Source organism: Cucurbita pepo, chromosome 18 (genome assembly GCF_057944985.1).
Source record: "Cucurbita pepo subsp. pepo isolate OVF chromosome 18, ASM5794498v1, whole genome shotgun sequence".
Lineage (NCBI taxonomy): Eukaryota > Viridiplantae > Streptophyta > Magnoliopsida > Cucurbitales > Cucurbitaceae > Cucurbita > Cucurbita pepo.
This window is the reverse complement of record NC_141815.1, coordinates 8,183,402-8,207,206: the sequence shown is the minus strand read 5'-3', so window position 1 is coordinate 8,207,206 and position 23,805 is coordinate 8,183,402. Positions and strand designations below refer to the sequence as shown.

Genomic DNA, 23,805 nt, shown 5'->3' with positions numbered 1-23,805 from the left:
GGTGGGTCTTGCAGTCAAGCTCCCTTATGCCTTTGCACTCGAGGGCTAATCTCCGTCTGGCCCAAGGAAACCTTTGCATGCCTCCGTTGTCTTTTGGGAGGCCTACACCCCATAGGAAGTGTCTACCTGAGACTATCCCTTGGCCCGTAGGTCCTGACACAAGGTTCGAGAGGAACTGTCTACTTGAGACTGTCCCTTGGCCCGTAGGTCCTGACACAATGTTAGAATTCTAGCTCTTCCAGAGTGGTATCTCACTAATGGCTCGGGCCCCCCGAAAGAAGACCTTCTTCGCCCTCCACCTAAGCTGCGCAAGAAAGACCCAAAGCCAATCCCTATACATATATATATATTGGCATATTGTATTTTATGCATTATAATGTCTATCATTATGCCTAAAAGTCATACAACCACTCCAATAGTTTTATAATTCACATAGAGAAGTCTGGATCATCCTATTGATTATAATGAAAAATAATTATTGAAAATTTAATCGTAACTATAAAGTCTACAAATATATATATAATTATTGAAAATTTAATCGTAACTATAAAGTTTACAAATATATATAAAAAAAATAACTCAAATTAACAATAAATAATTATGATATGCGTAAATAAAAATTATTTCGAATAAATAGTATCGAATAAAAAAGAAATAATTTTGAATAAAACACTCAAAATATCCTGAAAAGTAAAAATGAAAATAATTCAAATAGATTGGAAATATTTATGCTAAAAATTAATTTAATAAAGAAATGATATATATATATATATATAATTATTTATTTATTTAAAAAAAATCCAAATTCTGCGTACCTACCACGGGACAAAAACGGTAACCAAAAAAAGAACGTGAGGAAAGCCAAATGTCCTTTTCGGGCAGCATGCTCTGCGAGTTATATAACTGTGTGGCGGTTTCCTTTTCAACTCTGTCACTCTCCCTCTTCCCTCTTCAAACCGGTATTCATTCAGCATGGCGGCCGCCGCCGTACCGCTTTGCCCGACTTCCGTTAACGCTTTCAAGCCTCGCTATCCAGCAGTTGCCTCTAGAAATGTCTTCTCTGAAACTTTGATCGGCGAGTACCGGAAAGTGCAGAAATGGAACCGTTTCGAGCTCCAGAGGTCGCAGGTCTCTTCTGCTGCTGCTAATGATGATGCAGTGACTGTAAGCGACTTTTCACGTTCCGCCATTCGTTCTTCGTAAGTGCTCGGGAAAAGTCCAGTTCTACTTTCCTTCGATTTGGTTATTTCTTGTTCATGCTTTTCATCAGTGTCTTTTTTATTCCATTGGTTATTCGTTTATTGAAACAAGTATTGGCCGCTTGGTTGCTTCACTGATCATTTTGATTTTTGACGTTTATTTAAAGATGTTACTTAATTTAGTGGCGAGAAATGTTCATTAGTTTCAATCACCTTTCTTTGTGTTGAAGATTATTGGGAGGGAGTCGCACATGGGCTAATTTAAGGAATGGTCATGAGTTTTTAAGTAAGGAATACATCTCCATTGGTATGAGGCCTTTTGGGAAAGCCGTAAGCAAAACCATGAGAGTTTATGCTCAAAGTCGACAATATCATACCATTGTGGAGATTAGTTATTCCTAACATGGTATCAGAGTCATGCCCTTAACTTAGTCATGACAATAGAATCCTCAAATGTCGAACAAAAAAGTTGTGAGCCTCAAAGGTGTAGTAAAAAAATGACTGTACTTTGTTTGAGGGCTCCTAAGAAGGAGTCGAGCCTCGATTAAGGAGAGGCTATTCGAGGGCTCCATAGGCCTCAAGGGAGGATCTATGCTGTACTTCTTTGTTCGATGGGAGGATTGTTGAGGATTGTTGGAGGGAGTCCCACAGGAATACATCTCTATTGGTACGAGACCTGTTGGGGAAGCCCAAAGAAAAACCATAAGAGCTTATGCTCAAAGTGGAAAATATCATAATGTGGAGAATCGTTATTCCTAACACTATTCCTAACACTTCGTTCTTTCCCCCTCTAAGAAACAGCTATTTGTTGATATGTGGAATTTACAAAAGAGAGGGCTAATGGGTTTAGAGAAAAGATCTCCAATTGACTGAAATAAAGTCATTACATAGTTGTTTGTGTTTTTTCTTTTGAGAAGAGAAACGAATGTCACTCTTGACGTAGCTGTTTGTGTACAAAGCGGTTTGATGAGCATCGAGTTCATTTTCACCCATCTATTTCTCAAATTTTTAAGTATTTTATTGGAAATCCTTTTCATCTAACTCTTGTTTTAGCAGGCCAAAGTTTTGTTTCAAAATGTATTTTGACGGATCATCACATATATAGTTTTGTCCATCTACCTTTATTTTCTCTGGCTAGCCTCTTCATTTGTTTCATATCATGACAAATCATTGCTTGTTAATGCAATCTGCACGCCACACCAATATCAAAGCAACAGTGTCAATGACTTGTTCAATCAAAATCAAAACTTTTAGATCATAGTTGGAGCTTGTAACAATGTCCAAAGTGGCACTGTATTCTTTTTGCTTTCAGGGTGATGCGACATGCTATATCGGTGTTTGTTGGTGATGAAAGTGGAATAATAAACCGAATTGCGGGTGTCTTTGCAAGGAGAGGTTACAACATTGAGTCCCTTGCTGTTGGATTGAACAAGGATAAGGCTCTCTTTACCATTGTGGTCACTGGAACAGAAAATGTCTTGAGACAAGTTGTGGAGCAGCTAAACAAACTTGCCAATGTTATCAAGGTTTTGTTGATTTTTCATACCATCTTTCTTTAGTTTGGGAAGACGTATGGGCGGGTGGGCAAGCTTTTTGCATTCAATTTCCGTGTCGACAAAGGGGATTGGTGTGTGATAGCTGGTGTAGTAGTTGTTGGTCTTGTAAGAGCATTACTAGAAGAAATTTGAGGATGTTGAAGTAAGGGAGTTTGCTGCCAAGAGAAAGAGATCATTCATTTACGAATTTAAAGTCTGATCTAGGGGTGTAGAGGACTGTAGAAGTTCGTACTTGAAAGACGATAATCATAGTTACGTTTTGGTTCCGTTAGTAAACATAGTCGATCAACGCTGGTTGACAGAATTTTGTTAGGTTTTGATTCAGTGTCGTCGAGCTATGATTTTCCCTCCTAAAAGCTAGTTAAGGAGAGCTGATGCACTCAAGTTAGTTTTATTGGCTTTTAAGGCAAAAAGGACAGCCATATATATAGCCTGTCACCAACAATGGACTGTAACAAATAGGTTATCCAAATAAAAGACCTAACTATCCTACGGTAATAGTTTTTATGGAAGCTACTTGAAAGTAAAAGACTTCATTAACTTTGTCCCACAAAAAAAAAAAAAAAGGACAATTATAAAAGACTATATTGTTGAGGATCGAGGATTATTGGGAGTGAGTCCCACCTTGGTTAATTTAGTGGAAGATCATGGGTTTATAAGTGAGGAATACTATGTTCATTGGTATGAGGCCTTTTGGGGGGAAGCCCAAAGCAAAGCCATGAGAGCTTATGCTCAAAGTGGACAATATCATACCATTGTGGAGAGTTGTGATTCCTAACATGGTATCAGAGTCATGCCCTAAACTTAGCCATGTCAATAGAATCCTCAAATATCGAACAAAGAATTGTGAGCCTCGAAGGTGTAGTCAAGAGTGACTAAAGTGTCGAACAAAGAGTGTACTTTGTTCGAGGGCTCCAGAGAAAGGAGTCGAGCCTCGATTAAGGGGAGGCTATTCGAGAGCTCCATAAGCCTCAGGGGAGGCTTATAGTGTACTTTGTTCGAGGGGAGGATTGTTGAGGATTGAGGATTATTGGGAGTGAGTCCCACATTGGTTAATTTCATGGAAGATCATGGGTTTATAAGTGAGGAATACTATCTCAGTGGACAATATTCATACCATACCATTGTGGAGAGTCGTGATTCCTAACAGACTAAACAAGAAACAGGGCTACTATTTAAAGAGCCTTTAAGAATAACCAAGAACTAGCCAAGAAGCATCACAAAGTTACTACATCAAATTAGAAAGAAAACTAAAACAAACCGTCGCTGCATCAAAGGTTTGTTCGTGTAACCCAGCCAACCAACCAAATACAACCAAAGCAATCTCCTTCCACCAGCCATTCACCTTGTCAAGAAGATCAGGGTGATCTTACCACATATTCCCAAAATGAAGGGGCTGAGGCCCCATTTTTGGAAACCAAAAAACAAAAGAAGAGGGAAATGGTCTGAAGTGATGCGCACCTGCCTATACATCCAAATCTCCTTGAAAATCTCCTCCCAACCTCCCAAAGCAGAAATATTTCAATTCTGGAACTCCTGGGTCGAATCCCTGATCTAAACAAAGAGAATTGGTCTCCCTTCATAGGAGGTTCAAACAGCTACAGGTTATCAATAAGATTGTTAAAGGACCTCCTCCCCTTAGTCATCTTATTGTTGTAAGATTTCTCGTAGACCCATCTAACCATGTTAAAGTCTCCCCCACTACACCAGCAATCTGCACAAAGCCCTATAACATCGTAGATATTTTTTTACCTTGAACCAAAGAATAAAAGGTTAGTGAAGAACTCTTTAGATATTTCAATTATCAGGTGGAAGATATCTCAAGAAAGCCCCAAGTGGAGCGCGAGTTGGTGCTTATGAAACTCAATGCTGATCCAAGTACTCGTGCTGAGGTGACGACTTGCATTACATTTTTTAATGGTCATTTTACATGCTTTGTGGAAAGAACCATTTTTGTATGAATAAGATACAGGGTTTTAAATTCTAATTCTTGTTTCTGTTTGGGAAATCTTTTTAAAGGATTATATTCCCCCTTGATAGGACCTCTGATTCTCCTTTCCTTAGTCTTAGAAGGCGGCATGGTTTCTCATAAAAAAAACACCTAATATCTTTAGTTGAAGATGTTGAAAACTTCCGATTTTCGTTACGTAATAAGCTCTAATTTTTTATTGTCTTATGCCTCTATATCTTTTTTTGTTTCTCAGATAATGTTGTTGGTAGACATCTTTAGAGGAACAATTGTGGATATTTCAGAACATTCATTGACTATTGAGGTGACTACTTTCAGATCCTTTCAGAACATTCACTTATCATTGAGAAACGCATGCCAATATCTCTGAAGTATTTTTTTCTCTTGTTATTTATATCAATTTTACCGTCTTTTTTAATGTAAAATTATTGTTTTCTTAAGTAAAAAATTTATATTTGCAAGTCTGAGAGATGGAATATTCTTAGTTAGTAGCAAAAAGTTGAGAATAGTTACTTACCATGGATGCTAAAAGTTGTCTTGCAAGAGATTTAACTGAAAGAAACTTAGTAAATATTCTGTTCACTTTATCTACCGTATTATCCATAAAATGATTAAAGTATGTACATCGTACAATTGAAGTCATTGTTTTGCATGGCCTACGTTCGATTTATTAGTCGTAGATTAACGAAAGGTTTGTTTTTTCTTAATGTCATAAGGTGACCGGAGATCCTGGAAAACTGGTCGCCGTTGAAAGAAACTTCAGGAAGTTTGGAATTAGAGAACTTGCCAGAACTGGAAAGGTAGAGATAATACATTTGTTCCATGTTTTTTTCTTCTGAGTTCAACAATTCATGGGTATAAGAATTTGCACTTCTGAAAGGCACAAGGTATGGTCTGAGCTGAAAGTTATCATGAGTAGAGCTGAAAGTTATTATGAGTTGAGAGCTATACTCAAGTTGATACATTTTGTTTCGATCTGTCTTGATATGTGGAAATCACTACAAGGGGAGTAAGATTCGGATTATCTTGTTGAGCGAATATCTCAAGGCAAGAACACTTGTTTGAGATTCGAATCACTCCACAAGAAAGATCGATCATGTCTAGCTTGAATGATTCTTGTTGATCAAATATCTCAAGACAAGAACACTTGTCTGAGATTCGAATCACTCCACAAGCAAGATTGATCATGTTGAGCTTGAATGATTCTACATGCAAAAACTTAGTCATTGGCTAAAAAAAAAAAAAAACAAATACTCCTTTTACTATATTTTAAGTATATTTACAAATAAAACATACATGGATTTATATAGGCTTAAAATGAAAGCATTACATGAGGTGTAACATTCCTGCTTAATGGCCATGATTAGGTAATAAGTAATTGTATGATTAGGTAATAAGTAATTGTAACCTGAAGTATATAAAAAGTCTTAAAATATATTAATGAAATACAATAATTGTAATCTACCCAAAATTTATAACATGAAACTTCATTTTTCTTCAATGTGGCATGAATTGAAATATCTTTTTATAATTTCAACAATATTTTCTTCACATCTTCATTGAAGTATATTGTAGGATGGATGTCTCTTGGTTCATATCAGTGTATCTTACCAAGGTGATTACCAAGGTGGATTAGAACTTGGATATCATTGCTTAAGTTTATCATGTGCTATTTATTAATAAATGGATTATAAAATTTTGATATCTGATGTACATTGAATCTGTTTGACGGTGTATAGATAGCATTGAGAAGGGAGAAAATGGGGGAAACAGCTCCCTTTTGGAGGTTCTCAGCAGCTTCTTATCCTGATCTCAAAGATTCGAGGCCGGTTGATGCCTTTGTAGGAGATGCAAGTCAATCACTCAATGGCAACATCCCTACCTCCACCGTATGTTCTTTTGTTCTTTTCCATGAAAGCTTTGATAGAACTCTTTTTTTTACAATGTTGCTGAAGTAGAAGTACGTATTTAGAACATGTATTGAAGTACGAGTCACGAGGACTACAAGAATACTAGTCAATGGGGAGATTCGATTTTACAATTAGAAGGGAAAAAGAAGGCTCTATAAAGCAACAGAGTGACTAGACTTTGCTGACTCAGATTTCAAAAAATAGGTCGTAAATTTTACTAATTTATTTCTTATTATTGCATTTCTCTCCCTTTTTCTTCCTTCCTCATTCTCTGTAAGGATCGGGGCTGACGCGATGGCTCTAAAAGACGGGTAAATTTTTTGCAAAATAAAACAATTAAAATTTACTACATAATTTATATTATACCAAAATAGTGCACGCATGTTACTAATTTAAAATACGACATAATGGTTAAAACACAAAATAAGGAACAGACACAAAACGTTTTAAAACAAAAGGGTTGAAGACGACGGGTGAGGTTTGTCTATGGCACCTGCTTCAGAGTCCGCTCCCGACCTCGACCAGCTCCTTATCACCTGAAAAAGAATGGAGAATAAGGAATGAGTACAAGACTCAGTAAGTAGCCTACTTGTAGGCTCTTAATCGTGTCCTTAATATGCTAGGGTACCACTTTCTTTGTTCTTGTTGTAAGTACTTAAGCCCCCTAGTAATTGTTCTTGACTTGGGGTTCTTATCTTAATGTATCCTGAAGACCTTGGTTTTCCTTTAAGGGCCTTAGTACTATGGTTCTTGGTTCTTGTCCTTAGAACTAGGATCTTGATCCATGTTCTAGTCCTCGATCTTTCTCTTGTTCTTGGTACTTTCTAGGTTCTTGTTCTGTTCTTGATTCGTTCTTCAAGACACTCTCCCTAGGATTTACAGCACTAGACATGCACCTGACAATCCTGTGTCCAAGGTTTCATGCGTTCCAAGCAACACAGCCTTAACCTACGTCCAAGGCTTCATGCGTTCCAAGCGACGTAGTCTTACCGCATCTTAGGGCTTGCCCTTCGATACGGTCTACTTAACCTATGCCCAAGGCTTCATGCGTTCCAAGTGGTATAGTCTGAAAACCTACATCCAAGGCTTCTTACGTTCCAAGCGATATAGTCTAATACTACATCAAGGGCTTGCCCTATAATACAGTCTGCTTAACTTTTGTTCAAGGCTTCATGCGTTCCAAGCAGCGTAGTCTAAGTCATGAGCATGCTGTACCGTGGGAGGTCTTAAGAGGTTCTTGATTCTTGGCTAAGGTAACTTACTCTCTTCTTGTTCCTCTGTGGCCCTAGACTACTCCCCATGATAGACCATAAAGGTCACTTGCTCGATGCATACTTAAGCATGGCATCCTACAAATCTTTTGGGTACCCATAACTTGGGTAGTTGTAAAGCTTGTGTGGTGTTGTTCTTTGTTCTCAATCTTGTAAGTTCCTAAGGTGCATAATTCTTTGAGGCATAAGTTGTAACTTGCATTTGTAACCATATGAACCCATCTTAGCATGAGTTGTTCTAGAAGGCCATAGATTCCTAAGGAGTTCTTTAGATGGTTCTAGAAGAGTCTTGATTCTTGTGGTGTTTCTTGGGTCCTAACTTGGTTTAGGTTCCAAACTTGCTCCAATCAACTTGAAACCTCAAACATATCTTCATGTTCTTCATAATAGACCTTATAAGAAGTAGCAAATCATTTGGAGCACGTATAGACCTTGAATTTCCATAAGTAGTCCTAGGAGCATTTTGGTCATTTTACCCCTAATTCTTGGTTTTGCTACTTAACGTATTCCAATGACTTTCAAACTTCACCATATAATCAAACATCATAAAATAAGATCTACTACAGAGTTTCATAGCATTTGGAGGTCATCTAGGTCATGAACCGTAGGTAGTCTTCCTTAGGGGCATTATGGTCATTTTGCACCATTTCTTGGTTTACCTACTTATCCTTATCCAATGACCACCAAATTTCATATATAACCTCAACATGCTAGGGTTCATCTAGTGGGTTATTTTAACATTACCTAAATTCCGAGCAATTTGTTCGGTTCAAGGCCTTAACTCACGGTTCCTAGGGTTTTTCTTTCATGTATCCTTAGTTCATACTTGGTTTAAGGTTCATATGAAAATCCAAGCAATTCCTACCGGTATTTCTTAACAAAAAGTCGAAGGTGGCTACTTACCTCGTTGTCGACATTTAGGACCTCTGTTCTTGAGCTTCCGGTACCCGAATTACCTCAAATTTTCTTCCATAGACTCCTTGATGTGTCTAGTTTCTGGAACCATAAAGTTGTTCATGAGAACCGGTCTGGAAGGGGGTTAAAATGGAGACTGAGGGAACGTCGAGTTTTGGGTTGACATGGCCGATTCAACTGAACCGGCCACGTCATCCTCTTCTTCCTTCAGACGGTAAGAAGACATGCGCAACTGTTCGCGTCGCGGTCTGAAACTCGCCCTCCCCAGCTCCGTTCACGCCATTTCTTCCCTCAATTTCTTCATGAAACTTAAAGAGGATGTTACAAGGAAGAGCTAGGGATTTCATACCTTTTCACGGATCTTAGTCTAAGATATTTGCTTCCAAAGTTCGTCCAAAATATGATTTCTCGCCGGAGTAAAAACAAAGGATTTCTTATTGGTAGCCGATTCTAGGGGTTTTCGAGGCTCGATTTCTTCACCAAACCTCTCTCTTATTCTTCCCTCAGGCTAAAGGAATTGGTTTGGAGGAACAAATTTGAGTGTCGGATCTTAATTTTGAGAAACCACTCTCGGTCAACAAGTTACCCGACACCTCCGATTTTCGATCTCTTGGGTATCTTATTCTACGACATTTCAGTTCTTGATTCCTTCATCGAAGTTACTCAAATTCTTCCTCTGAAGCTAAAGGAATCCTTAATTTGAAGGAAAAGAGGCCGTAGATAGGAATTCGACATTTACCCCCAATTTGAGCCCGAAACGGATTTTCTTCAATTGGGAACGTTCCTTAGGTTATTTCTCTTCGTGGTCTTCTGTGGAAACATTCCTTAGAGGTGCAGAAACCTATTGGGGTCGTCCTTGCTCGACGAATTCTCGTGTATCCTTGGATTGAAATTTTGAGTTTTCCTTGAAGTTCTTCAATGGCGGATTGGATTAGAGGAATGGTTTTACTTGTGTGTAATCTTGTTTAGAAGCTATAGGAACAAGTTTGAAGAGGAATGGTGGAGAATTGCTCTTGAATTTAGAAGAAACCCGAGAGTAGGAGACCCAAAATCTAAATGCTTATTGCCAATGACTGGGAGCTCGACCTTGCTCGATTCTTGTTCCAAACTATTGCGCCAACCTCAGAATTTATAGGGGAAACTTAAACCAACAGTGAGAGCTCCAGAATCGCCGTGAATTGGCAATTGGATTTTTTGGAAAATCCGTCGGAAATATCTACTGCGATCAGAGCTTCACTAACTTTGGTTTTGAATCTTAGCCGTTGGATGTGATGATCCGTGAGTGATCTAGAATATATCCAAGTTTGGAGGAGATCCAACGGCTGAGAGTCGAGATTCGAAGGATTTTGTGCAGAAGGCACGGTGAAGGTTCTGATTTTTGTGTAGAATGGAAAATCCGTAATTATCCTTAACTTCAGGGGTATTTTGGTAATTTGCCACTTTCAGAATGTTTTATTATAATTTTCTCAAACATTCTTATCTTTTTTGGTCATTTTTCCTTCTTGAGTATCTTGAAATTCCTTCTAGATAAGGAATTAAAAATCCAAAACGATCCTTGATAATTGGAAAAATGACATTTTCGTCCTTCTTGCTTACTTTTTCCTTTCCAATCCTCTTTAAAAGTTCTTTAAGTCCTTAAAATTACTTCTTAGTGTGTGGAAATGACTTGCTTAAGACCCTTGTCCTTGCTTAATCCTCTTAATTTCCTTCTTTGGATCCTTTGAGGATTAATTTCCTTCTTTGGATCCTTTGCGTCTCGCATGGGTGACTTTCCTTCATTTTTTTTTTTTGGGTGCTACATTCTCCACCTTCACGGATGCTTACTATCATGCTCCCTCCCCATTCGTGGCCATGTTGACTACCAACCATTGCTACCCTTCCTCCTTGCTTTCGAAAGGTCTTAGATTGTTAAGTTGTTAATTCTTTGGATGAAAACTTAGTATGATAGAGTAAGTAAATAGTGCATTCTAATCATGGGTTAGAATCCAAAACCCTCTGAAATGCCAAGGAAAAACCTTAAATGAGAATCTCTAAGAAACAAACCAACAAACCATTGTGGTATTAGAGTTATGCCCTAAATTTAGCCATGTCAATAGAATCCTCAAATGTCGAACAAAAGTATTGTGAGCCTCGAAGACATAGTAAAAAATGACTAAGACTCCAAAAGAAAAAGGAGTCGAGCCTTGATTAATTGGAGGCGTACTTTGTTCGAGGGGAGGTGTTGGATGAAAGGATGAAAGTCCCACATCCACTAATTTAGGGAATGATCATGAGTTTGGTGTGAGTGAGGTCTTATGAGGAAGCCCAAAGCAAAGTCATGAAAGCTTATGCTCAAAGTGGACAATATCATATCATTGTGGAGAGTCGTGTTCAACTAACAGTGTCTTCCCCTATCCCTATTAGTTTAGGGTGCTTGTTTCCCCGATTTATATTCGTTCATGTCGGGAATTGTTCTTGCTTTTCACTGAAGAAACCGAAATGTGAATATTGCAGGGAGATGTATATCCATTGGAGCCATACGAAAATTTTCATTCAAATCAAATTCTTGACGCTCACTGGGGTGCTCTCTATGATGACGATGTACGTACCGATATAATTTTCAAATATTTCCATTATAGTTCTTAAAAAAAAAAAAAAAAAAAAAAATTGTGTGGAATTGTTTTATATCCTTTAGTATAGTAGTAGCTACCATGTATGGTTTTTATATTATCTCTTCTACAATGTTCTTTGACCTTTTGTGTTCTGCTAACTTTCAGTCAAGTGGTCTTCTATCACATACATTGTCTATGCTAGTAAACGACTATCCTGGAGTTCTTAATGTTGTTACTGGCATTATTTCTCGAAGAGGTTATAACATTCAGGTGGGTTCTAATTTTACTACTGACATCGTTTAACTTTTTCTTATTTTCATCAGTTTCTTCATCATGATTTTCTATTTGGAAAATTGCCAGAGTCTTGCTGTAGGACGTGCAGAAAGACGGGGATTATCTCGTATCACGACGGTCATTCCTGGAACCGATGAGTCCATTGAAAAGTTGGTTCAGCAGCTTCAGAAATTAATAGATCTTCATGAGGTAGCATGTTCAGTAATTTTTTTAGTGATTAAGTTTAATGATAGTGTGACTGAGTTTCTTGTTTTAACTATTGTAGGCAAACCTCTAGTTTACTTACTTTATGCTCCTTTGAATGGTTTTAACTTCATATTCGAACGTTGAATATAATTTGGTATCGTGTCAACGGTCAATCATCATCTAATGCCAAACTAATCGAAATATTTTTCACTTTGGAGGATTCACGAGGATATCTTGTGATGTCCCATGTTAGTTGGGGAGGAGAACAAAGCACTCTTTATTGAGGTGTGGAAACCTTCCTCTAGTAGACACGCTTCAAAGCCTTGAGGGGAAGCTCGAAAGGGAAAGCCCAAAGAGGACAACATCTGCTAGTGGTGGGTCTGGATCGTTACAAATGGTATTAGAGCCAGACACTGGACGATGTGCCAACCTTTTCGCTGTTCCTCGAGGGGGGTAGGCACGAGGCGGTGTGCCAGTAAGGACACTGGGCTCTAAAGGGGGGTGGATTTGGTGGTGGGCCCACATCAATTGGATAAAGGAATGAGTGCCGGCGAGGACGTTGGGCCCTGAATGGGGGTGGATTGTGAAATCCCACATTGGTTGGGGAGGAGAATGAAACACCCTTTATAAGGGTGTGAAAATGTTTCCCTAGCGTACACATTTTATAAAGCCTTGAGGGGAAGCCCGAAAGTGAAAGCCCAAAGAGGACAATATCTGCTAGCGGTGGATCTGGGTCGTTACATATCTAGAAATTGTGAGATCGCATTAAACCTAGCGTTGAGGGGAAGCCTGAAAGGGAAAGCCAAAAGGAGAGCCCTTTAAAAAGGCCTTGAGGAGAAGCCTGAAAGGGAAAGCCGAAAGGAGAGCCCTTTAAAAAGGCCTTGAGGAGAAGCCTGAAAGGGAAAGCCAAAAGGAGAGCCCTTTAAAAAGGCCTTGAGGGGAAGCACCTTTAAAAACCTTGAGGGGAAGCCTGAAAGGGAAAGCCAAAAGGAGAGCCCTTTAAAAAGGCCTTGAGGGGAAGCACCTTTAAAAATCTTGAGGGGAAGCCTGAAAGGGAAAGCCAAAAGGAGAGCCCTTTAAAAAGGCCTTGAGGGGAAGCACCTTGAGGGGAAGCACCTTTAAAAACGGAAAGCCAAAAGGAGAGCCCTTTAAAAAGGCCTTGAGGGGAAGCACCTTTAAAAACCTTGAGGGGAAGCCTGAAAGGGAAAGCGCCAAAAGGAGAGCCCTTTAAAAAGGCCTTGAGGGGAAGCACCTTTAAAAACCTTGAGGGGAAGCCTGAAAGGGAAAGCCAAAAGGAGAGCCCTTTAAAAAGGCCTTGAGGGGAAGCACGGAGAGCCCTTTAAAAAGGCCTTGAGGGGAAGCACCTTGAGGGGAAGCACCTTTAAAAACCTTGAGGGGAAGTCTGAAAGGGAAAGCCAAAAGGAGAGCCCTTTAAAAAGGCCTTGAGGGGAAGCACCTTGAGGGGAAGCCTGAAAGCCAAAAGGAGAGCCCTTTAAAAAGGCCTTGAGGGGAAGCACCTTGAGGGGAAGCACCTTTAAAAACCTTGAGGGGAAGCCTGAAAGGGAAAGCCAAAAGGAGAGCCCTTAAAAAGGCCTTGAGGGGAAGCACCTTGAGGGGAAGCCTGAAAGGGAAAGCCCTTTAAAAATCTTGGGGGGAAGCCTGAAAGGGAAAGCCAAAAGGAGAGCTCTTTAACAAGGCCTTGAGGGGAAGCCTGAAAGGGAAAGCCAAAAGGAGAGCCCTTTAAAAACCGAAAGGGAAAGCCAAAAGGAGAGCCCTTTAAAAACCGAAAGCCCAAAGAGGACAATATCTGCTAGAGCCCTTTAAAAAGGCCTTGAGGGGAAGCCTGAAAGGGAAAGTCAAAAGGAGAGCCCTTGAGGGAAAGCCTGAAAGGGAAAGCCAAAAGGAGAGCCCTTGAGGGGAAGCCTGAAAAGGAAAGCCAAAAAGAGAGCCCTTTAAAAACAAAGGAGAGCCCTTGAGGGGAAGCCTGAAAGGGAAAGCCAAAAGGAGAGCCCTTTAAAAACCTTGAGGGAAAGCCCAAGGAGGACAATATCTGCTAGAGCCCAAAGGAGAGCCCTTTAAAAACAAAGGAGAGCCTTGAGGGGAAGAAAGCCAAAAGGAGAGCCCTTTAAAAACCTTGAGGGAAAGCCCAAAGAGTACAATATCTGCTAGAGCCCTTTAAAAAGGCCTTGAGGCCTTGAGGGGAAGCCTGAAAGCCCAAAGAGTACAATATCTGCTAGAGCCCTTTAAAAAGGCCTTGAGGGGAAGCCTGAAAGGGAAAGCAAAAGGAGAGCCCTTTAAAAACCTTGATGGAAATCCCAAAGAGGACAATATGTGCTTCAGGCAAAGCCAAAAGGAGAGCCCTTTAAAAACCTTGAGGGAAATATCTGCTAGCAGTGGATGTAATACCGTTACAAATAGTATCAGAGCAGAGGACAATATCTGCTAGCAGTGGATGTAATACCGTTACAAATGGTATCAGAGCCAGGTACCGGACTATGTGTTAACCTTCTCACTGTTCCCCGAAGGGAGTAGATCTGGGCCGTTACAAATGGTATCAGAGCCAGGTACCGGACTATGTGTTAGCCTTCTCACTGTTCCCCGAAGGGAGTAGACACGAGGCGGTGTGCCAGTAAGGACGATCGGCCCCAAAGGGGGTGGATTGTAATGTCCCACATTGGTTGGGGAGGAGAACAAAGCACCATTTATTAGGGTGTGGAAACCTTCTCCTAGCAAACGCGTTTTAAAGCCTTGAGGGAAGCCCAAAGAGGACAATATCTGCTAGCAGTGGGCTTAAAAAGTATAATGAGACAAGCCTAACTGTTACCCGTTATTTGACTATGAAGTTTGCCCAAGAACTAAATGAAGCTACATTTTTCTAGCCACACAAACAAGGGAGTTGACCCAAATTACAAGTTGAAATATTTTGATTTTATTTACTATACTCCTATAAATGATGTTTTCATCTCTTTTATGTTGAGAATCTTAGAGTGCTTAGCTTATAGTATTACGGGCTTGCGACACGTACACGTTCATGGTTGATTAAATAGGGGGTAACGGCTTCTTCAGGTGCGCGATCTAACTCACTTGCCATTTGCTGAGAGAGAATTAATGTTGATAAAAGTTGCTGTAAATGCTACTGCAAGAAGAGATGTCCTTGATATTGCTCAGATCTTCCGTGCAAAAGCTGTTGATATGTCTGGACATACAATTACTCTTCAGGTCCGCTCTTGTCCTTGATATCATATAGAGAGTTGTACATGAATACATATACATATCTGTGTGGTTAAGACTATTATATGCATCTGCAAACATATAATATAGATATATAGATATGTTTTGCTCAATTAATGATGTTTGTGCTACTGATAGGAACATTTGATACAAATTCTTCTGAAACAATGAAAGAAATCTGTAAAGGGATAAAAGGATATACTAGAGTATTCTTTTCCGATGCATTGTGAGATCTCACATCGGTTGGAGAGGGGAACGAAACATTCCTCATAAGGGTGTGGAAACCTCTCCCTAGTAGACGTGTTTTAAAACCTTGAGGCTGACGGCAATACATAACAGGTCAAAACTAACAATATTTGCTAGCGGTGGGTTTGGGCGGTTACAAATGGTATCAGAGCCAAACATCGGCCGGTGTGCCAGCGAGGACACTGGGCCCCAAGGTGGGTGGATTGTGAGATCCCACATCGGTTGGAGAGAGGAACGAAACATTCCTTATAAAAGTGTGGAAACCTCTCCTTAGTAAACGCGTTTTAAAACCGTGAGGCTGACGGGGATACGTACCGGGCCAAAATGGACAATATTTGCTAGCGGTGAGTTTGGGTTGTTACAAATGGTATTAGAGCCAAACACGGGCGGGTGTGCCAGCAAGGACACTGGGCCCCAAAGGGGGTGGATTGTGAGATCCCACATCGGTTGGAGAGAGGAACAAAACATTCCTTATAAAGGTGTAAAAATCTCTCCCTAGTAAACGCGTTTTAAAATCGTGAGGCTGACGGGGATACATACCGGGCCAAAACGGACAATATTTGCTAGCGGTGCGTTTGGATTGTTACATGCATAGAGTGCTTTGATCTGGCTATTCTTATGCTATAATTTTCCGTATTTACTCTAGCTCACGGGCGATTTAAACAAGATGGTCGCGTTGCAGAGGTTGCTAGAGCCATTCGGGATATGTGAGGTTCGTATTCTTGGTTTCTATATCTTATAGACTAGCTGTTGGAAAACGAATTCTTTTTCTGATTTTTTTTCATTATTATGTACTTTAACTTAAGCATAGACGTTCCAAATAAAATGAAAATTTACTGTGTATATATTTACATGAGAATGAGTATCGATTCTGTAGCAGCACGTATATGTATCATGATGATAAATGCTAGTTATCGTTGTTGCTAAACGCGTCGACCATCGACGTTGAATCTAGGGAAAGATGCACGTGGTCGCAAAAATTGATATCTACGAACTATTTCGTTCTCTGTAAGCTTCGAGATCTGATATCTAGCACAATTAGTCGAAGCTAGGCTTTCCGTTGTTTGATGAGGCGATCGAGACGGTTTATTTAGCATTCTAAGGGTGCTTATATCAGCTAAACATTAATTTGTATACATTTTTGACACTGCCTTGTGTGTGTTTGTGCATATATGTACAATTCTAAATGCTGGATCCTTCTTTCTGTATCGGTAGGTGGCAAGGACCGGAAGGGTGGCGTTAGGAAGGGAGTCGGGCGTCGACTCGACATATCTTCGTGGTTATCCCCTTCCAATCTAAGTCCCAGAAGCTCTTTGTTTCTTTTAGGTAATTTAATTCAGTAAGTTTCTCTTCCTTACTGTTTGCATTAGGCTGTCTTCCTGTTTTCCACCATGAATGTTTAAGCAACTCGTTCACTAAAATAGTTTGTACAAAACTTTTTGTTGCTATCAAATATTTTATCGATATCCATCGATGAAATCTCCATCGATATCTGTGAGATCCCACATCGGTTGAGGAGGAAAACGAAACATTCTTTATAAGGGTTTGGAAACCTCTCCCTAGCATACGCGTTTTAAAAACCTTGAGGGAAGTCCGAAAGGGAAAGCCCAAAGAGGACAATATCTACTAGTGGTGGGCTTGGGTTGCTACAATATCGATACTTCGATGTCTGTTAGAATAGGAGTAGGACGGGATGTCTGTAAGGAATGTCGTAGCAGTTTAACTTTGAAGTAGCTCGAGTTACTTGTTCGTAACTTGTTTGATCATTTTATCGATCTCTTAGTATATTTGATTGATCGGCTGGATGAACTTGGTTTGAAGTTGGACTGTAAATGAAGCTTTATTTCTTAAGCGTAAAATGCACTTTTTTAGAGGTTGGAGCGATAAACGTCTTACCTTTCTAGATAAGCTCATATATGTCGTCGTTTCTACCTTGTGGATATCTGTAGCTCCATAGATTGGGACTCTTTGATGGGTGAAGCTTGACTCGGTTGATCGAGTGTGACAGCCCAAGGTGATCGCTAGCTGATATTGTCTACTTTGGTCCGTTAGTATTGTCGTCAATCTCATGATTTTAAAATGGTTTGTTAAGGAGAGGTTTCCACATTTTTATAAGGAAAGTTTCGTTCTCCTCTCCATCGCTCTCTCTCCCTCTCTCTCGACTCACCCTCTTGTCTTAATTCTCTTACTCTTCCCCTCAAACACTCCATCATCGTTCTACCAAATCTAGTCGCCACGGTCATCTCGATGATTCCATTGAAGTCGATGCCAACACTTTTCTCATATTTGAGATGTTCTACTAACATTCATGTAATAACGGTTTCAATGACTAAAAGTGTATTTTACACAATAGTTTATTTGGTCTATACTTCTAAAAACGTGATAAATAAACTAACATTTTGGTAGGCAACATTATTCAATATCATCAACGACAAGTTTATCGTTTTTTCAAGCTTTGTGCTCAATCGTTCAAATTTACAGGGTTTCAACCATATTGGTATATCCACAACGAGGCAGATTGATAGAAGCCCTACAACAACGTTATCAACAAAAATATCGTACCCTTAAATCTCCTTAAAGAGAGCAAGTTACGCACGTCTCATTTTAATCGTGCATAAAGCTCTATATTTCTTTCTTTTATAGTGTATAGCTATACCGAAAAATCAAGTGGGACTTGCAAAAGTTGAAAAATGTAGCTAAAACAAGCTCGGGAATTAGATAAACCAAACAAAGGAAAAAAAACCCGAGAATCAAGAGGTCAAAAGTCAGTAGTCTTTCGACTTTCCTCGATTAAAAAAACCAAAATATCACAAAAATAAATAAATAATAAAAAATGTGAAATTCCAAATTCAACCTACCAAACTACTCAAAGTGGATTATAGTGTTGAAATTGGTGAACCAAATTACTTCATGACAACGGACATATGGCGCAAACACCGGAATTACCTAACACTCATTTAACCTACCAATATTTTTTTTTTATCCATAAATAAAAAATCATAATAATAATAATAATTACTTTTAAAATTAATAAATATGTTTTTTTTTAATCTTTTTTAATATTAGTGAGAAATTTTATATTTTGTTGATATTTTAAAATTATATTAAAATCTCGATTCATTTATGATATTAATAAATTCCATTCATGTTTGGTTAAGACAAAAATTGGTCGAAGAGATGTTGGTTAGGTTCGAATTTTTCGGGTCATTTATTAAAAATTTTATTTTTAATAAAAATAAAATGTTAATTTTATTTTATTTTAAAGAGGTGTGAAAGGATAAATAATAATAATAATAAATAATTATAAAATTAAATAAATATATGTATATATAGTTGTATCGTTAACAAATTCGGATTGGTTCGGTTCAACCCAATTTTGTTCTAGGAGAACCTATGAACCAATTCGGATGGTTGAGTTGGATTGATCGGATTTTTCCAACAGGTTTTTAATTTTTTAAATAAAATTGGGTTATTTAAATAATCAATAAAAAAAAATTTATAACAAAACTAAAAATAATTTTTAGTATAATGTTTTAGAGCTAAAAATACATCAAAATATAGAAAATAAAATAAAAAATATATAATATATATATTATTTAGAAAAATAAAAAATAAAAAATAAAATTTGAACCTAAAATAATACCAATAATAGAGAAATTGTTGGTATTATTTTGATAATATTTAGAAATGGAAAAACTAAAGTAAGCAATTGAAAAGACCAATAAAATTTAAAGTGTTGAGTACAAAATTTTTGTCAAAGTCTTTCATTACCTACCATCACCTAACTCTCCCGATATTAAATTATCAATATTCGAACTGACCCGTTGAAAATTACGATCACGATCACGATCAACTGATCTCGACACAGCTAAGTAGATAAGTACTTATTATTTTCACGAGCATTGAAGGTTCTATTTAGTTATTTTTATATAATAAAAAAGACGGAGAAAATGATGATCGTCCTATGTAAATGTCGAGAATATATAATTTTTTTCATAGTTAAATTGTAAATTTAGGTTAGAATATCATTTTGGTGTCTGTACTTTGAAACTCGTCTGTTTTAATCTTTGTCGGGTCTACTTTGAAAATATATATTTTTTTAGTTATCGTAATAAATAATAATGATGGTTTATGTTCGAGAAAAAACACGGTGTGAATATGTTTATAAAATTTATAGAGAACAAAACATTACTTATAAGGGTGTGGAAACCTTTCCCTAATAGACGCATTTTACAATCGTGAGGCTGATGGTGATACGTAATAGACTAAAATGGACAATATTTGTTAGCGGTGAACTTGGGTCGGAGCCCGAGACCAAAGCGATCTTTTAAAAAAAATGAAAATCAAAGAAAAATTATCGAGCATATATGTCAAGTATCGGCTTTTCAAATATATTTAAATTCTTGTAAAATGATTATCGAGCATTAGGTCAAGTACATAGATACAATAAAATAAAACGTTTGTAAGTTCGAGTCTACGACAAATATATGAGCGTTTAGAGACCAAACAAGAACGACACGAAATTCATGAACGAAATTAGGTTTGAGACGTATTCTAACAATACCGACGTCTCTATAAGTAGTAATCCTTTTGGCCAAATGATCCAATTCCATCTTCCAATGGCCAAATTTTCCAACCATTCATCACTTCCCTCACCATTTCAACCATTTATCGTCATACTCATCATCATCTTCTTCCTTTTCCATACGATCACAACGTCATACTCTGCGACTTTATTGAACGTTTTGGATTTTGGTGCCATACGCGGCGGGGGACGGGATTCGAGCCCGGCCTTTCGCCGTGCATGGGCAAAGGCTTGCACGTCGTCGGAATCCACAATTGTTTACGTTCCAAAGGGGAGGTTTTTGGTTCGGCCGATCGAGTTCCACGGCGGGTGTGGCAACAATGATATTAGTTTCCATATCGACGGGGCTCTGGTTGCACCGTCCGATTACCGTATCCTTGGCGACGTCGGAAGCTGGCTGAGCTTTGATGGCGTTGATGGCGTTACTTTGAGTGGTGGAGTTCTTGATGCCAACGGCGCCGCCTTGTGGGACTGCAAAGCCTCCGCCGCCCACTGCCCCGTCGGAGCCATGGTGCCTATCTCTAATTCTAGTTTTATTCTTAAATATAACATTTAAATACTTTCAAATATATTTATTTTTATTTTCTGATAATTAATAAAATTTTAATTTTAGTATATTTAAATAAAATTTAAATATGTTTTAAATTTATTGTTAATTTTTTTATAAAGAAAAAATATTTATTTTTATTAACTACATTTTCAATGAAAATTATTATTAATAATTTTATATTAAAAAATTTCAAAGGACTAAATTTAAGATTTATCTAAGTACGAATTAAAATAGAATAAAATAACATTAATAATATTTAACTTTTTTTTTTTTTATCAAACTTGAAAAAATAATTAGAAATATATATTTTTAAATAATATACCGTGCGAACAAGTTTTCAAAAGTGACGGTTGCATGTTGCATGGGGAGCAGACGCTCCCCGAGGTGTGAGCGGAGTTGGTATCCTTGTTGCTTTGTTTGTTGTTTTGGAGAGTTTTCAAAGTCAACTGGAAGAATTCCCAGTACTGCTAGCAAGCCAGCCGAGCCGTGAGCGCGGTGGGAATGGGCTTCCCAAAAAGCCAGCTCAGGGCCGGAGTCAGCATAGAATGAAGGGGACGACCCTAATGTTGTGTTGGCAAAGCCAACTTTTTTTAATCTTTTTCTTTTTAGTCTTTCTAGATCACGATTTTAGCTAAAATCATACCGTACCGTAAATATAAATTATTTTAAATTTTGTCATAGTTTTGTATTAAACAGGTTTTGTTTTCTTGTTTGGAAAACAAAAGACACTGAATTTTAGGAACTCGAACAATATAAGGATTAGAGGGATGATGTCCAAAAACAGCCAATTATTCCATATATTGATCGATGGATGCAAGAACGTGTTGGTGGAAGGAGTGAATATCGTGGCCCCGAGTCATAGCCCTAACACAGATGGCATACACGTAGAAACATCCACGCACGTGACTATCGTTAACTCTATCATCCAAACGGGAGACGATTGTATTTCCATCGGCCCTGGGTCACGCAATTTGTGGATTCAACGTATCCAATGTGGACCTGGTCATGGCATTAGGTACATCGGTTTATATCGTATTAATTATTTAATATATAATTTTATTATTAATTAATTTATATTTAAATTATTGATAATACTTTTAATTAAAAAAAAAATCAATGGCTGCAGTATAGGAAGCTTGGCACACAACAAGAACGAGCCTGGGGTGCGAAACGTCACCGTTTCGAATGCAATTTTCTCAGGAACGCAAAATGGGCTGAGAATAAAATCATGGGCCAGGCCCAGTTCTGGATTTGTGTACGGAGTCCAATTCCTTGGTGCCACCATGCATAATGTCCAAAACCCTATTCTCATTGACCAACACTACTGCCCGCACAACCTAAACTGCCCCGGTCAGGTATGACATATATACCCTTTTTTATTTATATTAATATTCGAGACGGGAACGAGGAACGGGACGAGGAAAGCATTCCCGTCCCTGTTCTTGTTCGGTCAATGGAGAAAAATTTCTCTCCACTCCCTCTCCTATTTTCAACCTAAATAAGCCTCATTACGAACAGGTCCTCATGAAGTCCCGAGAGGAAAACAGAACATCCCTAATTATGAACGAGTTTTCTATTAGTTATTTTACTTTCGTATTTCAACATAGTGGCCTTGAATCCAGTTCTTCCATGAACATTTATAATTGTGAGATCCTACGTCGGTTGGAGAGGGGAACGAAACATTCCTCATATGGGTATGGAAACTTCTCCTTAGTAGATATGTTTTAAAAACAGTGAAACTGGCGGTGATACGTAACGGGCTAAAGCGGACAATATCTGCTCGTGGTGGACTAGAGCTGTTACAAATGGTAACAGAGCCAGACACCCGATCGTGTGCCAGCAAGGACACTGAGCTTCCAAGGGGAGTGGATTGTGAGATCCCACATTAGTTGGAGAGGGGAACGAAACATTCCTCATATGGGTGTGGAAACCTCTCCTTAGTAGACACGTTTTAAAAACAGTGAGACTGGCAGTAATACGTAACAGGCTAAAGCGGACAATATCTGCTCGCGGTGGGCTAGAGCTGTTACAAATGGTAACAGAGCCAAACACCCGATCATGTGCCAACAAGGACATTAAGCCCACAAGGGGAGTGGATTGTGAGATCTCACATCGGTTGGAGAAAAGAACGAAACATTCCTTATAAGGGTGTGAAAACCTCTCCCTAGCATACACGTTTTAAAATCGTGAGGCTAACGACGATACATAACTAAAGCAAACAATATCTGTTAGCAGTAGCTTGGGCTGTTACAATAATTTTGAAGGAAGAACGACTTTCATTTCTCTTAGTTATTATGAACAACATCTCACACGTTCCGATCTGTTTGATAACGACTGATTATGAAACAAAGCTTAGTGTTCGTATTTACTCATTGTTTATTATTTTTTTTTTCGAACAGGAGTCAGGAATCAAGATCAGCAATATAATATATAAAGACATCGTAGGAACTTCAGCCACACCAATCGCCATAAAGTTTGATTGTAGTTCGAGAAACCCTTGCAATGGCATAAGGCTCGAGGATGTTCGCTTAACTTACCAAAATGAAGAAGCCAAGTCTTCATGTGAATATGCCATTGGTAAAGCTTTGGGTTTGGTTCAACCAAATGGTTGCTTTTCTTAACGATCTTCGTTGCCCTAGTTTCCCGGTTCCCGACGTCGGGTATATATGTGTGAAAGTTATGCCTCAGCAGTTTTAAAACGAGTATCTAATAGATGAATCTAAACCGATTCAGTTATATGAAAGTTTAGGGTTTAAATTGATACAATTATTAGTCAACGTTTTTTCAGTAATCAGCCACGTCTTATTTTATAGTAATTGGTTTCTGCATCTACAATCAGCTTTGTAAGAACTGTTCAAGGGAGGGACGTAATAATCTCAATACAATCTCGATGGGTCGGGGTCGAGTTTCTTACATTTTTTTTATAAATAATTATATGTATTAAATAATAAAAAAATAATGTCATCTCACAAAAGTTTGTAAGGCTTTTTAATATTCCGTTTTGGAAAAGACTAATAAAAGTGAAACAATTGAGTTGCTTTTTTTTTTAATGATTGAAAGTGAAACGAGAATTTTATGTAAGTGAAGGAGATATTTTTATCGACGTATACGAGTTTCTTTTAGGTAAAATTAAAGATATAATAACAGACGTATAAAACCGAGAAACCTGGAGACGTGAATCCATGTTAATACTGTCAAACTGCCCTAGAGACCTACCAGACCACCAGGGCAACCCTGGTAGACAAAGGTAACTGCCTAAGCTGATATCAGGAGCGTTCGGGAATACCACGGCAACCCTGGTA

At 38.4% G+C, this 23,805-nt stretch overlaps 2 protein-coding genes across 4 annotated transcripts; both read left to right on the top strand.

The window, feature by feature from the left end:
• Positions 1-922: 922 nt before the first annotated feature.
• On the top strand, positions 923-16,832 carry LOC111779695 (acetolactate synthase small subunit 1, chloroplastic). 3 transcript variants are annotated; one of them, XR_015413647.1, is made up of 13 exons: positions 923-1,199; positions 2,512-2,725; positions 4,564-4,647; positions 4,960-5,028; positions 5,441-5,524; positions 6,464-6,613; positions 11,314-11,400; positions 11,577-11,681; positions 11,772-11,894; positions 14,958-15,110; positions 16,015-16,081; positions 16,382-16,499; positions 16,584-16,832. XR_015413647.1 is itself a non-coding variant. In XM_023659812.2 (12 exons), exons 1-12 carry the CDS (start codon positions 973-975, stop codon positions 16,665-16,667), a joined length of 1,446 nt encoding a protein of 481 aa, XP_023515580.2. In that variant the 5' UTR covers positions 923-972; the 3' UTR covers positions 16,668-16,832. The 3 variants fall into 3 exon arrangements, 2 of the variants coding, with proteins under 2 accessions (XP_023515580.2, XP_086975645.1); XM_023659812.2 differs by lacking the exon at positions 16,382-16,499 and having other exon boundaries at positions 16,015-16,080; XM_087119519.1 differs by lacking the exons at positions 11,314-11,400; positions 16,382-16,499 and having other exon boundaries at positions 16,015-16,080.
• A 3,119-nt stretch (positions 16,833-19,951) lies between these two features.
• Positions 19,952-23,399, top strand: LOC111779574 (polygalacturonase-like). Its single transcript, XM_023659637.2, has 4 exons — positions 19,952-20,464; positions 21,229-21,518; positions 21,630-21,858; positions 22,903-23,399. Exons 1-4 carry the CDS (start codon positions 19,967-19,969, stop codon positions 23,122-23,124), a joined length of 1,239 nt encoding a protein of 412 aa, XP_023515405.2. The 5' UTR covers positions 19,952-19,966; the 3' UTR covers positions 23,125-23,399.
• The last annotated feature ends 406 nt before the right edge of the window (positions 23,400-23,805 follow it).

What these genes read in the sequence shown, in the direction of transcription:
- LOC111779695 (XM_023659812.2), top strand. Translation starts at nt 973, where the DNA reads ATGGCGGCCGCCGCCGTACCGCTTTGCCCGACTTCCGTTAACGCTTTC. An exon ending in AACATTCATTGACTATTGAG is followed by an intron (nt 5,029 to 5,440) that starts GTGACTACTTTC and finishes TAATGTCATAAG; the next exon opens with GTGACCGGAGATCCTGGAAA. An exon ending in GTGCTCTCTATGATGACGAT is followed by an intron (nt 11,401 to 11,576) that starts GTACGTACCGAT and finishes GCTAACTTTCAG; the next exon opens with TCAAGTGGTCTTCTATCACA.
- LOC111779574 (XM_023659637.2), top strand. Translation starts at nt 19,967, where the DNA reads ATGATCCAATTCCATCTTCCAATGGCCAAATTTTCCAACCATTCATCA. An exon ending in GGACCTGGTCATGGCATTAG is followed by an intron (nt 21,519 to 21,629) that starts GTACATCGGTTT and finishes CAATGGCTGCAG; the next exon opens with TATAGGAAGCTTGGCACACA. An exon ending in ACCTAAACTGCCCCGGTCAG is followed by an intron (nt 21,859 to 22,902) that starts GTATGACATATA and finishes TTTTTCGAACAG; the next exon opens with GAGTCAGGAATCAAGATCAG.